Genomic DNA, 20,975 nt, shown 5'->3' with positions numbered 1-20,975 from the left:
TGAATATTTAGCGTTTAGCAATATTTAGCATAATATTTAGCATTTGTATAGTGCTTTCTGAGCATGTAAAGCGGTTCATATATATTATCTTGATGAAATCCGTACACCAGCTCTGTAAAATGAGGGTTATTCTTTTCACACTGTGGCTAAATTATTTCCTTTTTACCACAAGACTCCCAGGGACATGTTCATAACAATTAAACAAATAAAATTAATGTAATGTAACATAAAACATAGCAAAAAAGGGGAGAGCACCAGCCACCATGTAGGTACTAAAATCAATCAAAACAGTAAAGTAAGAATTAAAACTGGCTACGCAATGTGCTGAAATGCTTAGGCAAACAAGAACCTATTTGCTTGGTGTCAGAAAGATATAATGAATGTCTGAGGCATGAGACAAACAGAGTTTACGGATGTCCCCAGCGTTCTGAACCTGACCACTTGGAAGGAAACAATCGCATTTCTATTTTGATGCTGTGACTTGGATAGGTGCAGTACATGCAGGGAAGGACAATCTGAGATAGAGGAACAGGGGAAAGAGAGACTCAGGAGTGGAGAGTTATATGAGCAGCATTGTAAAGATTCTAACTTCTTCACCCTTCTTGAAGCGCGTAAATCTGCAGGGCTACCAGGTCGCCTTCCACCATCCACAGAATCCCCACAACAGCATCCATCGCTCAACAGTGGCCATAACGTCCTCGGGGCAGGGGCCATGGTGGCTCGCTCCAGTGATCTTCCGTACTTGATTGTAGGAGTGGTGCTGGTCTCTGTTGTTCTCATCATTGTGGCTTTCATCCCATTTTGCCTGTGGAGGGCTTGGTCTAAACAAAGTAAGTGATTCTGTCACTCTTAAAGGTGCATATTCATTTATGAGTTTGAAAACTGACATAACTACTGATTGAGAATTAGGGGCTATAGTTGGGGGAACTGTGAACTTATTTTAACATCTAACTTCATGGTACTCCTGCTCACAGAATCAATATTAGAACTGCATGTGTAACTTTTCCTGTCATAAGTTTACCATGTATATGATCAAGGTCTGACCTTACATTACATGAGCATAAAATAGTGCCTGAGTTGACTCTGTGGCATAAAACTTGTAATCAAGGGCCATACTTTTCTCCTAGCTTCTTTTTCCTTCCTTTTTGGATCTACCTGCTTTAGTTTGCAGCTCGTGTTGGGCCAGCAACTTCAGTCTAACGTGCGTATTCCTTCATTTGTTATTTCAGAGCAGACCATAGATCTGGGCTTCCCTGGAGCAGGGCTGCTGGTGTCATCTTGCCAGTACACCATGGTACCTTTGCAAGGGGCCTCCACTCCTCACAGCAGTGGAATGCGTTATACGAATGGTGTGCATCAGCCAGCACACCAGGGTGTCAGTGGCCGTTTCCCCACAGCTACAATAGGTTATCCTGGTACAAAGCCAAAGGATTACAGCCCAGATGAAGTCCATCAGGTATGTTGCATATCTGACAACTCAAGTTAAGACTTTAGAGTTTCAAGTAGAATATTTCTGCAATTACATTTGCCTCTAGAGGCAGAAGTGGAACAAAAGCACTTTTCCAGAATCTCTCATCCCAGTCTAAGGTGGGAATTGAGTGAGGTTCTGACTCTTGTTCTCTATGTATTTGAACAGGCATGAACTGCTATACTGTCAGGTTCTTAACAACTGAGTAAACTAGAGCCTTTGAATACAGAGCCCATCCTATGTCGCCCATGTGGTACAGCGGTACTCAAATCACCACCACTGTATCCTGCATGGCCAGAGCAGCAGCCAGAGGTCTCCTCAGTGTCAGGGAACTGATGTAGAACTCCTGCTGCCCTGATAGGTTTACTTGGATTCACACCAGCTGCTTCTCTGGTGCAAAACTGAGGAGACCTGTGTCCAGCTCCATGGCTCAGCAGAGGAATTGGATTCATCATCAACCTCTGCTGCCATCCCCATCCCCTCCCGGGCCCAATCTGCCCTCTGGCCTGTCCTCCCTCACCCAGTTTTATTCTCTCCCCACTTTCCCTCCATCCTGAAACGCTTCCCTGCTGAGCAGTGGGGATACTTACCACTGGGTCCTTTTTGCCAGCGTCCTGCCAGTGCAGAAGCCAAGGACTAACTGGCAGTGGACTCTCCACCTCCACCACCACACTTTGCCTGCCAGCAACAGCCATTGCTGGGACAGCACTGACCTGGCTTTGGACTGGGCTGTTATTCTCTTTTGAGAAGTCCTGTCTTCCTATCAGTGATAGTATTTTATGAATATCAATTTCTGTCCAAGAGATAATAATAGTATGCTGGGCATATTTTAAACAGCTTGTTTGTGCAAATGATTTTAAGGCGTTTTCCTCCTTAAAATTTCTTCCTTAAAATTCATGGTGTTCAAGACTGATTCTATAAAAAAAATCTTTCTATAAGGTTCCACTATCATAGAAACACAGATCTCAGTCAGATGTTGTGTGCAGAGACCCAAAGGACAAACATGTGACGGCTCTGTATCCTCAGTGTTAGGGAGTCCTGCTCCCAAAAGTGATTCTGTTTTTGTAATGCTAGAAATTAGAAGCAGTCCTTGTTTGAAATGCTTAAAATTGAATTCCCATTGCATAATTCTGTAAATTAGTTTTGTCATCTGGACTTTTTAATCCTCTGGATATTTTTCCTTACCTTTTTTTTTGTTTGTTTTTATTCACATTAGAATGAAACCAACGCTTTTCTACAAGGGAGAGTGCTACAAAATGGAAGTATTCCAGTTGAACATCAAAGGTATGGCCTTACACATGAGAGTGAATGTGCAGGGACACATTAAGTTTTTCTTTTTACTAGAAATGAAATTCAAAGGCCTATTCCTTTTTTCTTTTAATTGATGGCATAATAGAACTGATTCATTGCTTTTTTAAAAAACGGAAACCATTTAAGATTCAGATGAGGCAAGAAGATTTTATGCTTGTGACCTTCTTCCCTATGACACTGTGATTCTTGGAATGAATTGGCTAGCATAGAATGTGACCATGTTGATAATGGGAAAGTCCTTAAAGAGTACCACATATATCATTTGAGACTTTGCAGAACTGCAGTTCCCTGTTCTCTTTGCAAGTAATTCTTTTTCCATAATCCTAAGTAATTTGCCTGCTACTTTGATATCTTGTGCATCAGAAAATAGAAAGGCCTAAAGCAGTAATTTTCAACCATGGCACATTGGTGCACTGCAAATGTTCTGCAAATGTGCTGCAGGGGTTTGGGGGAGGGTAATGTATTAGTAGGGCCTTTGGGGGATGTGAGCCCCCAGCCAGCAGTGCAGTGTGCCTTGTCACTTGTTAAAAAAACTGATGATGTGCCTTGACAATTTTATTGCCTTCTCAGTGTGCCACCAGATGTAAAGGATTGAAAATCACTGGCCTAGAGAATGGTGGCTCCTGTAGGTGTGTCAATAAGTTAGCTAGATATAGAGCACTTACTTACCCTTCACAGATTGTCACTATTCTAAAAAACATAGCTGTCTGATCCTCTTCATATCCCTATGACAATAAATGCTCAGTCATAATTATGCCATTAGAAACATTCACTATATTATTGCATGAATTTGTATCCCACTGGAATGCAGAATGCAAGAAGACAAGTGTACCTATGAATTCTGCCAATCTCTGTTTTTGTATAGAGGTAGTGTATTGGAGGTAGAGTCCAATGCACCATCAGATAGTAGGGAGGTAATACCATAGGTGGACCAATGTAGGCCTTCCCTAGGGTACCCAGTAACCTGGCACCAGCACTTCCTCCATTTCTTCAATCAAAATACATTTGAAAAAAAACAATTGCTGGAGAACTTAATATTGGTGAAGGACTCGGATTTCTTCCTTTTCTTCCACTCAGATCACCCAGTCCTGGAACAGAACATAATTCCTTCCTTTATGGGCTTCCTGATGATTCCACACACCAGCTGCTTCAGCCTCATGACAACTGCCATCATCATCATCGCCATCACCATGAAGAACTCCTTGGTCTGTGCCACTCAGTGCCACAACACAAAATGGGCAGCTCCACCATGGAAGTAATGAAGGATCCTGTGTTCCATACAGGTCGGTAAGGCAGAGATCATAACTGGCTATTTTTGTTGCTTGCTAGGTATTAACACTGGAAGGAAAATTGTTGCCTGGTATGGATACTTTCTAAAGGCAGTGCTTGACATAGGGTGGGAGACTTTTAATGAGGGTACTAGTGTCATATAAAGCAACAGTATAAATCAGATTGGTAAACATGGACATTTCTGTTCAATTAACTTCTGTACCTCATACACACACAACAGACTGCATTTCTTTTTCATTATTGCATGTTATTAGTTGGATTATATTGCTTTTTAAAAAATCTTTTGTTAGCTGTGAACCACCTTGCCTTTCCAAGTGGATGGGAAAGGCAAGATGAAAAATAATGTGCTGTTACATCTACAGCTATGTAATCTTCTAGCATTTGCAGCTGGGAATCTAGAGATATTTGCAGCCCAATCCTAACTAACCTCTTTCCCCCCAGCTGCTGATGTAGCTGTGCCAATGGAGCATACATAGAATCTTGGGGGGGAGGTCACAGAACTTGTTCCCTTACTCTGGGGCAAGACCTCGCTGCCCAAATAGCCCTCCTTGGATCTGCACCAGCTGCTACAGGTCCAAGGCAAGTAAGAGAGGGATTGTGGTTTGGATCCAATGCAAGTTGTGGCCACTAGGAACCAGCACCTCCCTCCCCCCCCCTTCCTTCAAAAAAGCCCGCTTTCTGCTCCTCCTGCCCATAATAATAATAAATAATAATAATAATTAATAATCAGGTATTTATATACCGCCTTTCTTGGTCTTTATTCAAGACTTTATTCAAGGCGGTTTACATAGGCAGGCTTTATTTAAATCCCTTATTAAATAGGGATTTTTACAATTTGAAAGAAGGTTCTTTCTTTCAAGAACCACTACATTCAGGTGTTTCATTCCGATCTGGCTTCACATTCTGGCCTCCATCCTCCCACGCTCAGAGCAGATGGAATAGCTCGGCTTCAGCTTGTCAGCTGCTTCAAGGTTGCACGGTGCCGGTGGCCTCGAACTGGCGACCTTGTGGATGTTATCTTCAAGCAGACGGAGGCTCTACCCTCTAGACCAGACCTCCTGCCCATCACTTGCCTCCTGCAACAACTTACGTGCTTGAGCACAAGTCGCCCTCTCCAGTAGTGTGTCAGGGCCACTGCTGTATCCTTTTCAGTAAATAACAGAATATTCCTGGTAATTCTGGGTTCTGTGTAGAAAATGCAGGCTTACTACAAGTGCAGACTACTTCGATTTCACAGGTCAACACACATTTTGCTTTCTTAAACGTTATACCAACTCCTGGGTATATTTGGGGTGCTGATTCCAAAAATGGCATCTGTTTTGCCCTATCACGTCTAGTCTTGGAGACATGGCATAGCATCTTTAGTGAATGGTTCAAGCAGCTTCCTCATGAGGAAGCCATGGTGTAAGCTTCCTCATGAGGAAGCTGCTTGAACCATTCACTAAAGAGGCTATACTATATCTCCAAAACTAGATGTGATAGGGCAAAAAGGATGCCATTTTTGGCATTGGCACCCCAAATTCATATCAAACCACCATAAAGTTTGGGAAAAACTTTTGACCCTCAGTTTTGTAGGTCTGTGTTTTAGTGAGGCCCTATGCCATCATTTTCCTATCAGCAATCAAGAAGAATATCTGCATGGAATGTTAGTGTGGCTCCAAAACATGAAATATCAAAATTGCTTGTTGTAAGGCTTATATGGATATTTACTAATACGTATTATCCTAGTAAGTGTCACAAATGAAGATAAAATTTAACTGTTAGCCAGAGGTCCTAGGAAGTTCTAATTTTTAGCAACTGCCAATTCTCTGAAATTTTTCACTTTTACTGGCAATTTATAAAATTTAACAGATGCCAACCATCACCATCTAGCTGATATGTTCAGAAAAAACATCCATATCTGGTTCCCTGAAACTTTTTAGTAATTCTTTCAGAAAAATTATGCAGGAAGATCTTCATGGGAGAATATTATCTTTACATTGGGTATTTTAACAATGAATTTTCTTTGAATGTTTCGTTTCTAGCATGGTATACACGTTGATTGTCCTTTCCTATGTTCCCAGATTCCACCTGTTGCCTTGGTTTAGTACCGGTTGAAGACGTAGAACAGCCAGATCTCTGTCAGGATAGAAGACAAGTGTGCTCTCCAAATTCTATGGACACTTACTTGGAACAAAACCCAGAGAAGCACCTGAACAGCCTGCCACTACATGTTCCCTTAGAGACTCTTCCTAGCACCAGTTAGGGAACAAACTGCCTTACAAAGACTATTGTTCTAAACAGAGAAAATAGCTATTTATTTTTGTATTACATCTCTATTTATATATTTATGCACTTGTAAATAGATATGTATGTGCCTTCTATAATTGCATTGAGATAAGCGGCATCACATGCAAGAGAACAAGAGGGAATAAATAGCATGTGCCTTCGTCAGACTGCGGAAAACACAACTTCTGCTTGACTTTGGAGAAGGCACAAGAGCAGTCTTGCAGCCACAGAATAAGCACAAGGCCAAGGGTCACATTCTTCAGCTGCAAGAAAGCCTGTCTCTAAGGACAAAGAATATGGAAAAGAGTCATTTCTCTTCTCTCTGTGCAGAATGCCAAATGGAACAGATAAAATAGGTACAGTACTTACTTGCATTAACAAGCAATATACTTATGCACAGATTCTGCAGTAGTGTGCCTGTAATGAAACAAATGCCATGCTTCATCAACTAAATAAAGACAGTTTCTCCTCTATGACTGAAGCCTTCTCTGATGGATTTTTTTTTAATTGTCCCTCCCTACACCGTTTCCATCTGGGAGTTAGTAGCAGGTAAGATTCAAGTAATTCATGAGAGAAAATTCAAAATATTATGATAAATGTAACTACACTGCAGCAAATGCAATTTGGCACTGCCTCCTTGCTTTTCATATACAGGTCAAGACTCATTATTCGCGAGGGTTCCGTTCCAAAAACTCACAAACGCAAAAAACGGCACTATAGCAAATCAATTAAAAAAACAAAGTTTCTTTGCTCTGGTGATTTAAAACAGCCTTGCTGACCTTTGTAATGCATTCAGACGCAATCTGTGTCTCTCCAGGCACTTAGGCTTCATTAGGAGGCAGCAATCCCTCCCTTCACTCGAAACCCCAGCAAGAGGGAAAGAATGGAGTAGGTGATAATCGCTGCTATTTAGCCTTCTTTCACATGCTCAGGGGGAAGGGAGGAGTGAAACCTGCAGAGAGAATGACTGATGGATTGTCAGCCGGCTGCCCTCTCTGGCATTATTAAACAACAGTTTTCCTTTCATTTAAAGGGACCTTCTCATCAGCTTTGAGATAGAAAAATCTGTGGATACTTAGGTTATACCTGTAATCATTTGTATGACTGTCTCTCTGCAACAGTAAAAAGCAGTTTTTTAAATGGTGATTTTAAAGGGGTGCATTTTTTTCCCTTCTCCAGGGATCAGCACATTCCTTCTCATTTGCAGGGGTCATTCCTGTTGAGTCAAATCTGTGTATAACAAGGCTGGACCTGTAATCATGTTATAATCCCCTTATTTCATTTTTCACATGCCTCATTAAGACAATACAGGACACCAACTAAAGCAATTTGCACTTGACTACATACATCTGAGAAAGAAATGGTATCATTCTAGACAAACTGAATTTGTTTCAGTGGGAATTGAGTTTAGTGGCACTAATATGATCATCACTCAAAGAAAGAAATTACTCTTTCAGCATTATCTTGTTTACAACCACGTCATTAAGGACCTTGCTATTCTATTGATGCAAAGAGAGAAAAATTTTCCAATGAGAGAAAGAATAACCTGTTGAAATCAGAGCCAGGCATCAAAACAGTCTTTAAAATTTATTAAATCAATTCAGATAAATGTTATCAAAGCATGAAAAATGAAGCTGCAGTTCTACAAAGATCCTGCTATGTTTTAATGGTGATAATAAGCAGCTATTGGGGTACTCTGCCAAAGGATGCGTTAGACAGTTGACCACTTGCAAGTAGCCAGTATGTCATTTGAAGGGATGCTGCATTTCAGTGCCGAGATTACAGAGTGAACAACCGCAGGGTTCAATGAGGACATCGGAATTGATGATCAGAAAGTATCTTCAAGTAAGTAAAGTAGTCTGCTCGCACACAATTACAAATTCAAAGTGCTTTATGTAGAATGCGCAGGTTTACATTTATTTTGTATTCACTTGTATTAATTTACTGTTCATTGGTGGTATTATGGTCCTCTAATTTATAAATACTTGGCTCAGTGCAAAAGTACTTATCTGGTAAAAGATGCGGTGTAGTCCCAGTATTGTGATGTGGATCAGTGCTTGGATACAGGCAATTTGGCACGACAGGCTACCTTTCCATGTTATTGTTGGGCCTGACTCAGCACGTACTTCACACTTTGGATGCAGGAAGTACATCATTATTTGAGGACTCAACCAGAGAACAAATACCTGTCTAAAGCCACCTGAATAGTTGGAGGAGACAGATAAATTTGTCTTGGCAGTGCCCCTGTGCCATTAACAGCTGGTGTTTGAAACACAGCAGGTGCATGTTTCTCCATGCACTGTTAAAGTTCTTCCTGTCCTGTAGCTCTTAAGAACATAGAGTTTTTATCAAAAACAAAAAAGGAGACAACCTGAAGCCCAGGGCACAGCATACAGAAGCTAAAATCTTAAGGGCTACCTTCTTAGCTACATCACACATTTGGATTGACTGACATGTAAAATGAGAACTTAATTGAAGGGCTTTAATCTAGCATCCCATGTGGTTGGAACTGAGACTGAGATGGTGGGAAGATGCGACCATCCTTTCTGCTTAGCAGAGTTATTTCTTCTTTCAGGACTTCGGCTTCTTGGGCTTGTAACTGGATCAACGCAATCAGCTTCTCTTTCTCCTCAATATCTACTTTACGGGGCCCTTGGAATTCTGCTCCCTATAGAAACAAAAGCCAAATATGCCTCTTAATCACAGGGGAAACTATGGGATTATTTCACTTGCTATTACAGGCACAAGCCATTGCCTAAACTTAAACTTGACAGTGCTACCATCAAGCGAGTCCACCTTCCTTTCTAAGCATAGAGGAAATTACTTTTTCTGAAGGTTACTCACAGGAAAAAGTACATTTTACAGCATTTGGTTCCTCTGAATCCTAGTCCTATACTCGGCATAAGCCAAGAAAGAATGTGAATCAAGTGATTCAGAAACATGGGTAATGTGCACTTGAGCAGGTTAGTAGGTCAGGCTTCTGTTACAAGCTCTAATGAAGTCACAGGCAATACAAAAAGTGCTTATTAGCTTGCTAATCATGAAATAGTAATAGAATGGTAGTTGGCAGATACCAAGTTATTTTGCAATGCATCCAATTGAGCTTCAAGTCTCATCTTCTCTGTACAAAACGTGTTCATCTGCATCAGCTTACTAGTATTTTCTTTTGTCACCAACATCAGCTGTTGACGCAATTCTAAGATTTTATCCTGAAACAAAGCACAGACTTGCTGGAGTGATATAATACAAAAACAGAATTATTGGAATACTATATTACAGTTTAGGGGCTACAGGAAAAAATGGTCAACAACAGTTAGAGAACCAGTGTGAAAAGAGAAACATGAGCCCATGGACTAAGAATCTCATAAATCTCAACTTTTCTGTAAAACAAAAAACAAAAACAAAAACAAAAACAAAACCATATTTTCAATGGGGATCACGTCTTTTAATTGAAGGTACTGATTCATTTAAGCAGACTCTATAGATGTGATTCTCAGAGGCAAATCATGGTCATTTGTTTTTTTAATGTTTGGGCAAACATTGCCCATAGATTCAGAGAACTTGGGAGATGAGTTCACTGGATGCGTCACAGGTATCGGGAAGGTACCAGATTCAAAGACTGCTGGAGCCTTCACCAGCATGAATGGAACTCTGTCAGATATGCCCCATCTCCAGTAAGATATCCGAAGAGGTGAGGGGTTCCCATTTTTGTGGTGTGGATGCTGCAATTTGGTCTTTGGCCTCCAGGCCCTGGTCCCTAACTGGCATCAGGGTTGGTTTTTTTGAAAGTGACTTTAAGCATGTTTTTAATAGGAAGACCAGCAATGACATTTTAAAAACAAAGTTTGGGGTCCAAATTCACAGTCCAGATTAACTTTTCTCTATCCAGAGGGCGCACAGAAATTAATTCAGTTACTCTGAGTTGTTTTCAACTTGGTTTGGTGCAGGGAGGGTGGTTCTGTCCCAGACCTTGCACAAAAATTCCTGAGTAAATTATACAAACCTCCCAATGGAAAAGTCAGTACCAAAATACATCTACAAGTAAACACTCTCTGACCAGGTTCATACAGTTATTAAAAAGATTACCCAAATTTAAGAACTCTTTCAGTACTTGCGATGATGATCTGGTGAGCCCCCAAGACCAGGGTGTTCCACCATTTCAGGACAGCAACCAAGAACAATCCCCTGTAAATTCTTGTTCTCTTAGGTTGAGGCATATAGTGGTATAGTCAAAGAAGGAACAAAAACCCAGCTGCATACATGCAATACATTGCATACCTATAAAGTGGGCTTACTAGCCCATAGCAATTATGAGGTTCTGATATAAACCTCAGGGCCTCATCAAAGATAGAATCTCAAACCACATAGACGAACAAGCCTTGCTGAGGGAGAATTGGCATGGCGTCTGTAAGGGTAAGTCTTGCCTCATGACCCTTATAGAATTATTTGAAAAGGTCAACAGGCATGTGGATGTGGGAGAACCCATGGACATTATATATCTGGACTTTCAGAAGGCATTCGACACAGTCCCTCACCAAAGGCTGCGTTTCAATGTCAGTAAGTGTAAAGTCATGCAAAAGATCAAAACTTCACATATAGGCTGATGGGTTCTGAGCTGTCTGTGACAGATCAGGAGAGAGATCTTGGGGTGGTGGTGGACAGATCCATGAAAGTGTCGACCCAATGTGTGGCGGCAGTGAAGAAGGCCAATTCTATGCTTGGGATCATTAGAAAAGGTATTGAGAACAAAACAGCTAATATTATAATGCCGTTGTACAAATCTATGGTAAGGCCACACCTGGAGTATTGTGTCCAGTTCTAGTCGCCGTATCTCAAAAAAGACATAGTGGAAATGGAAAAGGTGCAAAAGAGAGCGACTAAGATGATTACGGGGCTGGGGCACCTTCCTTATGAGGAAAGGCTACGGCATTTGGGCCTCTTCAGCCTAAGAAAGAGACGCCTGAGGGGGGACATGATTGAGACATACAAAATTATGCAGGGGATGGACAGAGTGGCTAGAGAGATGCTCTTTACACTCTCACATAACACCAGAACCAGGGGACATCCACTAAAATTGAGTGTTGGGAGAGTTAGAACAGACAAAAGAAAATATTTCTTTACTCAGCGTGTGGTCGGTCTATGGAACACCTTGCCACAGGATTTGGTGATGGCATCTGGCCTGGATGCCTTTAAAAGGGGATTGGACAAGTTTCTGGATGAAAAATCCATTACGGGTTACAAATCCATTACAGGGTGACCCGCTGTGAGATAAGAACATAAGAACATAAGAACAGCCCCACTGGATCAGGCCATAGGCCCATCTAGTCCAGCTTCCTGTATCTCACAGCGGCCCACCAAATGCCCCAGGGAGCACACCAGATAACAAGAGACCTCATCCTGGTGCTCTCCCCTACATCTGGCATTCTGACTTAACCCATTCCTAAAATCAGGAGGTTGCGCATACACATCATGGCTTGTACCCCATAATGGATTTTTCCTCCAGAAACTCGTCCAATCCCCTTTTAAAGGCGTCTAGGCTAGACGCCAGCACCACATCCTGTGGCAAGGAGTTCCACAGACCGACCACGCGCTGAGTAAATAAATATTTTCTTTTGTCTGTCCTAACCAGCCCAACACTCAATTTTAGTGGATGTCCCCTGGTTCTGGTATTATGTGAGAGTGTAAAGAGCATCTCCCTATCCACTCTGTCCATCCCCTGCATAATTTTGTATGTCTCAATCATGTCCCCCCCTCAAGCGTCTCTTTTCTAGGCTGAAGAGGCCCAAACGCCGTAGCCTTTCCTCATAAGGAAGGTGCCCCAGCCCCGTAATCATCTTAGTCGCTCTCTTTTGCACCTTTTCCATTTCCACTATGTCTTTTTTGAGATGCGGCGACCAGAACTGGACACAATACTCCAGGTGTGGCCTTACCATAGATTTGTACAACGGCATTATAATACTAACCGTTTTGTTCTCAATACCCTTCATAATGATCCCAAGCATAGAATTGGCCTTCTTCACTGCCGCCGCACATTGGGTCGACACTTTCATCGACCTGTCCACCACCACCCCAAGATCTCTCTCCTGATCTGTCACAGACAGCTCAGAACCCATCAGCCTATATCTAAAGTTTTGATTTTTTGCCCCAATGTGCATGACTTTACACTTACTGACATTGAAGCGCATCTGCCATTTTGCTGCCCATTCTGCCAGTCTGGAGAGATCCTTCTGGAGCTCCTCACAATCACTTCTGGTCTTTACCACTCGGAAAAGTTTGGTGTCATCTGCAAACTTAGCCACTTCACTGCTCAACCCTGTCTCCAGGTCATTTATGAAGAGGTTGAAAAGCACCGGTCCCAGGACAGATCCTTGGGGCACATCGCTTTTCACCTCTCTCCACTGTGAAAATTGCCCATTGACACCCACTCTCTGCTTCCTGGCCTCCAACCAGTTCTCAATCCACGAGAGGACCTGTCCTCTAATTCCCTGACTGTGGAGTTTTTTCAGTAGCCTTTGGTGAGGGACCGTGTCAAACGCCTTCTGAAAGTCCAGATATATAATGTCCACGGGTTCTCCCGCATCCACATGCCTGTTGACCTTTTCAAAGAATTCTATAAGGTTTGTGAGGCAAGACTTACCCTTACAGAAGCCATGCTGACTCTCCCTCAGCAAGGCCTGTTCGTCTATGTGTTTTGAGATCCTATCTTTGATGAGGCATTCTACCATCTTACCCGGTATGGATGTTAGGCTGACCGGCCTATAGTTTCCCGGGTCCCCCCTCTTTCCCTTTTTAAAAATAGGCGTGACATTTGCTATCCTCCAATCTTCTGGTACCGTGGCCATTTTGAGGGACAAGTTGCATACCTTAGTCAAGAGATCTGCAACTTCATTCTTCAATTCCTTAATAACTCTTGGGTGTATGCCATCAGGGCCCGGTGACTTATTGATCTTTAATTTATCAATGAGGTCTGAAACATCTTCTCTTTTAACCTCTATCTGACTTAACTCCTCGGTTAGGAGGGGCCGTTCGGGCAGCGGTATCTGCCCGAGGTCTTCTGCCGTGAAGACAGATGCAAAGAACTCATTCAATTTCTCTGCCATCTCTAAGTCTCCTTTTATCTTCCCTTTCCCTCCCTCACCATCCAGAGGGCCAACCGCTTCTCTGGCAGGTTTCCTGCTTCTAACATATTTGAAGAAGCTTTTATTATTCCCCTTAATGTTGCTGGCCATGCGTTCCTCATAGTCTCGCTTGGCCTCCCCTATCACCTTCTTACATTTCTTTTGCCACAGTTTATGTTCCTTTTTATTCTCTTTATTAGGGCAAGACTTCCATTTACGGAAGGAAGCTTCCTTGCCCTTCACAGCCTCTCTAACTTGGCTGGTTAGCCATGCGGGCACTCTCCTGGATTTAGTGGAACCCTTCTTTCTTTGCGGTATACACCTCTGCTGGGCCTCTATTACTGTTGTTTTAAGCAGCCTCCATGCACTCTGGAGAGACTGGACTCTTTTTACCCTCCCTTTCAACCTCCTTCTAACCAGCCTCCTCATTTGAGGGAAGTCCGCCCGTCGGAAGTCAAGGGTTTTTGTTAGAGATTTGCCTGGTATTCTTCCCCCAACGTGCACGTCAAAACGGATCGCAGCATGATCACTGTTCCCCAATGGCTCAGTAACGTTTACATCTCTAACCAGGTCCTGCGTACCGCACAAAATTAAATCCAGAGTCACCTGTCCTCTGGTGGGCTTCGTGACTAGCTGATCTAAGCCACAGTCATTTAGCACGTCAAGAAATCCGGTTTCCTTATCGTGACCAGAACACAAATTGACCCAGTCAATATGAGGATAATTGAAGTCCCCCATGATTACAACCCTGTCCTTCCTTGTCACCTCCCTGATCTGTTTCCTCATTTCAAGGTCCCCATCAGATTTCTGGTCTGGAGGACGATAGCACACCCTCAGTATTACATCGCTGCTCAAGCCTGGTAATTTAACCCACAGAGATTCTACGGTGGAGTCGGACCCACCTTCAATCTCTACTTACAGGAAGCTAGATACAGGAAGCTGGACTAGATGGGCCTATGGCCTGATCCAGTGGGGCTGTTCTTATGTTCTTATATGTATTAGGCAAACAAGTATTGATTAGCATTGTTTTTGCCAATTTGAGCTTTCAGAGAGAACAAACATATGCTTCATAGATGTGTTACTTGTCCAGGTGATCTCACTGGATAAAAGCTTTCCCTCCACCTTTTTTTTTTTAATGTAGTCTGTTTCAGGGAATAGGAGTCCTGTTACAATATCTCCCTCCTAAGCAGGGTCCGAACTCTTCTCTGGTTCAACACAGTTTTCACAGAGGAAATCCCCCATATATTCCCCCTTATATATACAGCCCTGTCCATGGTCATGGCCAAAGACAACCAACATGATATGCCACAATATGATTTAATATCCAGCCTTACATCCCAGTTTTTGAGTTCCAGAGCATACAATTGCTCTCTTTCCATAATTCTCATCTTGAGTTCTTCCAGGTTCGTATTAACGGAAAGAGTCTGTAGGGCTTCCAAGTCCACTATCCGACCAAATTTCATCATCATCAGCTGATTGCATTTGTCTTCCAGTCCTAACAAGATGAAAGTTTTGTATTTAAGTCATTTGTGGATTATGTTTGCTCTATTTTTCTTACCCTTTCACTAACAAAAACAAAACTGTTTTACATGTCTTAACAGATCTGTCCTACAGAGCTGATGAAGCTGCAGTAGAGCCTGACAGTGCAACCCACAGGTCCAAGCACTTTGTGAAAATTGAATTACGAGCAGATAACTAGCAAAATGACAGTTTAAGGTCTCCTATCTCTACAACAGTAAGAAAAATGGGGTGCAAGGGAATCTTGACTTTCATTCTAACAGCTTTCAGCTTCAGAGGCCTTCTGCGGGCCCAGTGCCTGCACATTCTCAGCATGCCTTTTTGCACAATACAGGACTGCATGGGAATGCAGTAATAAGCAATTACTGGGAGAACAGGGGGTGATCGTAGTTTCTGCATTAGCTGAGATTTGATCCCAGAACTGGAAGAATGTGATGAGAGCTCTTATTGCACTGGAGTTGAGACATCAGTGTCCCACTGATGCTCAAACTGCTTCATTGGTCTCTTCTTCCACACAAACCTGTCCAGCTCTTAGTCATGTTGTGAGGCTCTTTTCCCAATGCTACCACTTACAGGTGGCAACCAGGGAAAGAGCCTTTTCAGCCATGATGCCTTCCTTCTGGTACACTCGCCCCAGGAATGCTCATCAAGCACCAAACTTATCAGACAGGCACCTTCAATTCAATCAGCCCTTTTGAAATGTTCAAGTGTGATATTTCATTCTACTGTTTTAAATTGTTAATTTTCCTTGCTGTGTTTTTACTGTTTTGCAGAATGCATTTTTGTATTGTTTTTCAAAAAACTACTATGTTTATTTTATATGCTGCACTGGAAGGTTTTTGTTTGTTTACATTATGAAAAGCACAGGAAAACAGAATAAAAACTAGCAGGTACTGTTACATTTTTCTACATCACATATGGATTATGGATTCATATTAAAAATATCATGTCGTGCAACATCCTAAGTAATCTTTTAATAACAATAATTAATAATAATACTTGGTATTTGTTTCTCTTAGGTTGCAAGCCTATACACACCTACCTGGGAGTAAGTCCTATTGAATTCAGTGAGACTTACTTCTGAGTAGACATGCATAGGATTGCACTTTGAGACTCCAACCCTATCCAAACTTTCCTGGAAGTAAGCCCCATTGTCTATAATGGGACTTACTTCTGAGTAGACATGCATAGAATTGGGCTCGGAGTCACTACATTATGCCAGCTCTATTGACATGTTTACAAATATAGCATATTTGCATGGATAGGTAAGTGCCTTCTGAAGCTGATCATCTACATGACACTTGTAACTGCTCTGTGCTAGCTCCTTCATAAACTGAAAGAATTGAAAGCATTTATCTGCAGGCAATGATGGTCCTTAATCAAGTGGGGCAGGAAAAGCTCTTGTGATGTAAGTGATGTAAACAGGAGAGTGAAACACAACCTGCAGCAACTCACGCTCAATCTTGATCATCATCTCTCTCCTGTCTCGAATGAGCTGCTTATGTTGCTCCCGGGCCTGCTTATAGAGCTTCCTCTGTTCCAGTTTCTCATGCTGTTGCATAATTATTCTGTTCTGCAAGTTCACCAAAGATTGGTTGGTGAACACCAAAGCCAGAGAGAGGTCAAGGGGTATCCCTCCATTTGATATATATTCCACCTGCCAGAAATAACATATATAATGTATGGTTTAGCTCAGTGGTTCTCAAACTTTCCTGCTCCACCTTCAGCATGGAGCTTGGCAACCCAAAAGTTTTGGCGGTGACATCATCAGGTCACCACCACAACATCTTCAGGACCTCCCAGCTATCTCCTAAAACCTACCATAACTCATTACTAGAATATTTGGTTACCAAGGATGTTGAAGCCAGAAGCAGTAATCCTAATTTGACTCATCACCTGATGAAGTTTCAGGGGCACGACTACGTGCAGTTCATTCAGTCTCTGCTGCTTCTCTCGCTGATAGGCCTCCAGTTCCCAGTCCGCTGCATCTAGGCTGGCTGCAACTATTTTCACCTGTTAAAAATAAAGCTATTTTCAAACAGCAAGACTACATCCTGCAACACTAAAATCAGCACAAAGGAGAGATGGCTGTGACTGAGGAGTTATAAGATACGAGCCATCTGTGAGAATAAATGCTTGATAGTACTCAAAGATTCAGTCTTTGCACTGCTGCTGGGAATGTTCAGAAAACAATTTCATGGAGGGTTGATTCATACAATCTTTTTAGGGTGGTGAGATGTGAGCCTAATCAAGCCATGCTGCAGTTCAGACGAATCATGGAATTAATTCCCCACCATGACTTCATTACAAGCCCATTACAGTTTTAGCAGGTAGCTTCAATGCTTCTTGGTGGTGCTACATCAAACATATGGTGAGGGGGCGATACAGCCAGGATGCAGATCATCAGTTCCATAATCATTTTCACAAAGGAAGCCCAGCCAAGGCCAACACACATCTTCATGCCTACAAGAGCTCTTGCAGACAAGCTGGTGGATCCATTGGAAACATGGTGAAGGACACATTTTTTAAAGAAATGTAATAAAAAGAATTCCATGAATAAGCTCATTAATTCATTGCACCTGAAAAATAAGTCAGTGTGTCGTGAGATGTAAAAGATTGAAAATCACTGGTCTATAGGCATCCTTTGGAGTCTGCATGATGTCTTCACCTGTGGGACAGCTGTCTGAGGGGAACAAGATGAAACACAAATAGCCCAATCCTATCTAAATCCCTGTGAGGTGATGCAGTGGCAGGACTACCACTGTGTCCCACAGGAGATTTGCAGCTGCCAGAGGTCTCCTCAGGGTAAGGGGGCAATTTTCCCCTTATTTTATTGGTTTAGTGGGGCAGGGGTTACCCTCTCATCCTTTGCATTAGGTAGCAGAATGTCTTGGGCTGGCCCTAGTTGCAGGTCTGTACAGGTGCTTGTATGCATGCATTTGTTTATATATTCTCATTTTCACATGAAGTAGTGTATACATATTCATTTTAAAATACAACTAGAGGATTAGATCATGTAAAAATGTAAAGTTAAGACTGCACTGAACATAATATGTAACTGCACATGCGTACACCATAACCATGGTGGACACGATATACAAATTAAAATGAACACATCACTAGAGTTCAAGACACTATATTGCTATTAGGTCATGCTGAAGCTGGACAAGTCACTACACCTTTTTAGACAATGCTTCGTATTCTTTCTTGACATTTTCAATCACTTTCTTCTCTTCAACTAAGGCCTCCTCAATATCCAGACGTCTCTCTCGAAGCTGGAGTGTGTTTTCAAAGAGGGCTTCATCACAGTCTGAGGAGAAAAGGAAGAGGTCAGACTAAGCAATTGCTAGAAAAGCTAATTTGGTTGAGTCTTTTGTTATTTTATGTTTTTTTATGTTCTAAATTAGAAAACTGAAACATTCCAAATGCTGCAGTAAGAAAGGCAACACAGCAGAAATGCCTGCATTATGGAATTCAGTACATAAGTCTTGCCTGGGAATAAATGCAACATGACAGAGTGGAAGTGATAAAGGGGAGGGAAAGGGGGTTGAATGACTCTGGACTCTTCCTCTTGGCATGCTGTCAGCAAGACAGGATCCAAACAGGAAGCCGAGCTGAGATTTCAAGGTTTGAAATACATCCACTAACAAAAAGCCCACAAATGTCAGAGGAGTTTTGATTTCAAACAGGTTTTGCTCTCATACAAATCTGAATGCCAATATATATGAGACCTGCAAAAGAATGTCCTCAAAGTTCAGATAAAGGCCAAATATGTTCATAATGAAGAGATCAATTTGGAATCCTGTAGTGGAATAGCAGAAGATCTGGTGAGGAGATAGTGTGGTGTCTGCAGTGGCCCCTTTAAGGGTAAGGCCTGGGCATCCAGCAGAGTGTGCTGCACAGTTGCAGCCACTTGAAGGCAATAGGGCCCTCAGGGATATAAGGAGCACCTGAGGCAGGAAGGGTTTGTAGAAGGAGTGTAGGTTGGAGAGGAGACTGACTGGGTTTATTGACTTTGGAATCTGACCTGGGACTGTGACTTGATTTATTGACTTTGGACTTTGCCCTGGATACTCTGACTGACTTTGTGACTAACAAACTGCTGGAGACACTGGAGTTTGGTTGCTGTGCTCAAGACCTGCTGAGGACCAAGGGTCTGCTGTAGTGGCGGGAGGCTGCTGGCAGGAGAGAGGACCTCTGCAGGTTAAACAGGTGAGCTACCCTAGAGGTGGGGTCCAGTAGGACTGCAGGGCAGAACCAGGGTCATTTGTTGGGGGAAAGAAGGGGAGTGAATTTGCTTAAAGTGGGCATAATTCTCCAGGCAGAGCTTGGATTGGGAATTTGGCAGAACAAATCCCACCTGAGTAAGACAAGGAAGATGAAATCTCTTTTCCTCTACTGCTTCTTCCACCTATGACAATGTTTTTAAAGCCTCACAAGTAGAAGAATCATCACTATCTTTATGGCTTTTATAGCATTTTACCCCTGCTCTAAACATTTGAAGAAACACGTATGTCCATATTTCAGATGGAAGACTGAGGTTAACAATTCCTCATGTTAGGTGGTAAACTTCAGACCGAGCAGATATTGTATTGGGATGGCTCATAATTCATGCTCTGAATCTCTGTGTTACGTCAGCTCTCCCTTTTCCAAAATATCTGTTCAGCATGTCTATAAATTCTGACTTACTTAGAAAGGTCAATCAATATGTCACACAAAAGCATTTATCTAGAGTGGTTAAATGGGAGGAAAAATGAATTACTTTTTCACTGAAACCAGGGGGACAGCTAACGTGAAAGATCCCTGAGGGTAATGTGAAAAAGGGGGGAACCAGAGAGGAGAAAATCACACTCTTCACTAAGTATGTATGCTGAACTGATGATGTCTTCCAGATCCTTGAGGAGGGCAAGAGGAAAAAAAGAACAGTATCTACACCCCCATCTTTAAGTAGAGCAATTCCAAATTTTGACCACAAAATTCAGAGGCGGTGGTAGGAAGGGGATATTAAAAATCAGTATATCACAACATCCAAAGTGCTAGTTCAAAGGACTATATAGAATTCTCTGCAAGATCCCATTTCACAGAGTTGCCTCTACTGAGGCAAGTGTCTATTTTACAGATACGGAAGACACAACCTCTGCAACAGAGTGCACCACAATCTTCAATCATTTGTATCTTCTTCTAATCCTGAGTTGCATGCTCCCTAAATCAGTGTGACATGACTGTGGACTTGGAATATTATTTATTGGAGAGGAGCCTAGTGATCTGTCCCTAGACACTGTTTATTAACAGTCAGGGCAGTGGTTCCCAAACTTACTGGGTCTGTGGTGCCCTTTGTACTCCTGAGGGTGCCACACAGCCTCTTCTTCCCAGCTCACCGGGCCAGCATTGTACAAAATCTTGGAAGAATAGCACTAGGTCTTGCAAAAATAGCACAGGATGTTGTGAGAATAGCACCAGATTTCATGCAATGTTGGCCTGGCAAGCCAGAAAGAAGAGGCTGTGTGCCTGTGAGTTTGCTGCAGCAACTTAGAAGCCTGTGGTCTCTGGGATGATGAAATCACACTAACCTTTGGGATTATCTCTCTTCCATAACACTAGGAACCAGTTAAAATTGTATGTATGAAGGCTTGTTGTTGCTAACAATTGCTCAAGTGAGTGGCCCACTCATATGAGCAATGGAACATGGAAGGAGGGGACTAGCAAGAGATCATATGAGATCATCGTAAAACTTTTCTCCCATGGTTCATAGAGGTAGTGCCCTCAGAAAAGTATATATTTATTTACACGGGTCAGTTGCCCTTGTGTGGATAAATGGAGATTTACAGAGATGATTTTGCAAAATTAAAGCTAAAAGCCTGGTGTCAAGACATGATTGCCACAAGCCAGTAGATGGCAGTAAAGGACTTAGCCCAAAGTTTGAGCCACTTGGGATTTCTCTGGTGTGAAAGAATACAAATTTTAAGTATCACTTAGAAAATTAAAATTCTGCAAGAGTGTGA

General features: G+C 42.2%; 2 protein-coding genes across 2 annotated transcripts in view; one reads left to right on the top strand and one right to left on the bottom strand.

Moving 5' to 3' along the window:
• Window positions 1-6,791, top strand: part of BOC (BOC cell adhesion associated, oncogene regulated) — a 76,093-nt gene extending 69,302 nt beyond the window's left edge. Inside the window, exons 15-19 of the mRNA XM_066619072.1 lie at window positions 609-830; window positions 1,230-1,456; window positions 2,685-2,752; window positions 3,857-4,062; window positions 6,133-6,791. Coding sequence (XP_066475169.1) covers window positions 609-830; window positions 1,230-1,456; window positions 2,685-2,752; window positions 3,857-4,062; window positions 6,133-6,314 — 905 coding nt within the window. The 3' untranslated portion in view covers window positions 6,315-6,791. The remainder of the gene's footprint in view (window positions 1-608; window positions 831-1,229; window positions 1,457-2,684; window positions 2,753-3,856; window positions 4,063-6,132) is intronic.
• A 2,028-nt stretch (window positions 6,792-8,819) lies between these two features.
• Window positions 8,820-20,975, bottom strand: part of CFAP44 (cilia and flagella associated protein 44) — a 79,895-nt gene continuing 67,739 nt past the window's right edge. Inside the window, exons 30-35 of the mRNA XM_066621260.1 lie at window positions 18,153-18,283; window positions 16,870-16,986; window positions 16,429-16,630; window positions 14,790-14,950; window positions 9,412-9,546; window positions 8,820-9,005 (exon numbers count right to left, since the gene is read on the bottom strand). Coding sequence (XP_066477357.1) covers window positions 8,820-9,005; window positions 9,412-9,546; window positions 14,790-14,950; window positions 16,429-16,630; window positions 16,870-16,986; window positions 18,153-18,283 — 932 coding nt within the window. The remainder of the gene's footprint in view (window positions 9,006-9,411; window positions 9,547-14,789; window positions 14,951-16,428; window positions 16,631-16,869; window positions 16,987-18,152; window positions 18,284-20,975) is intronic.

The sequence above is a fragment of the Tiliqua scincoides genome, chromosome 3 (genome assembly GCF_035046505.1).
Source record: "Tiliqua scincoides isolate rTilSci1 chromosome 3, rTilSci1.hap2, whole genome shotgun sequence".
NCBI lineage: Eukaryota > Metazoa > Chordata > Lepidosauria > Squamata > Scincidae > Tiliqua > Tiliqua scincoides.
The sequence above is the reverse complement of the archived record's forward strand: the minus strand, read 5'-3'. Positions and strand labels throughout refer to the sequence as shown.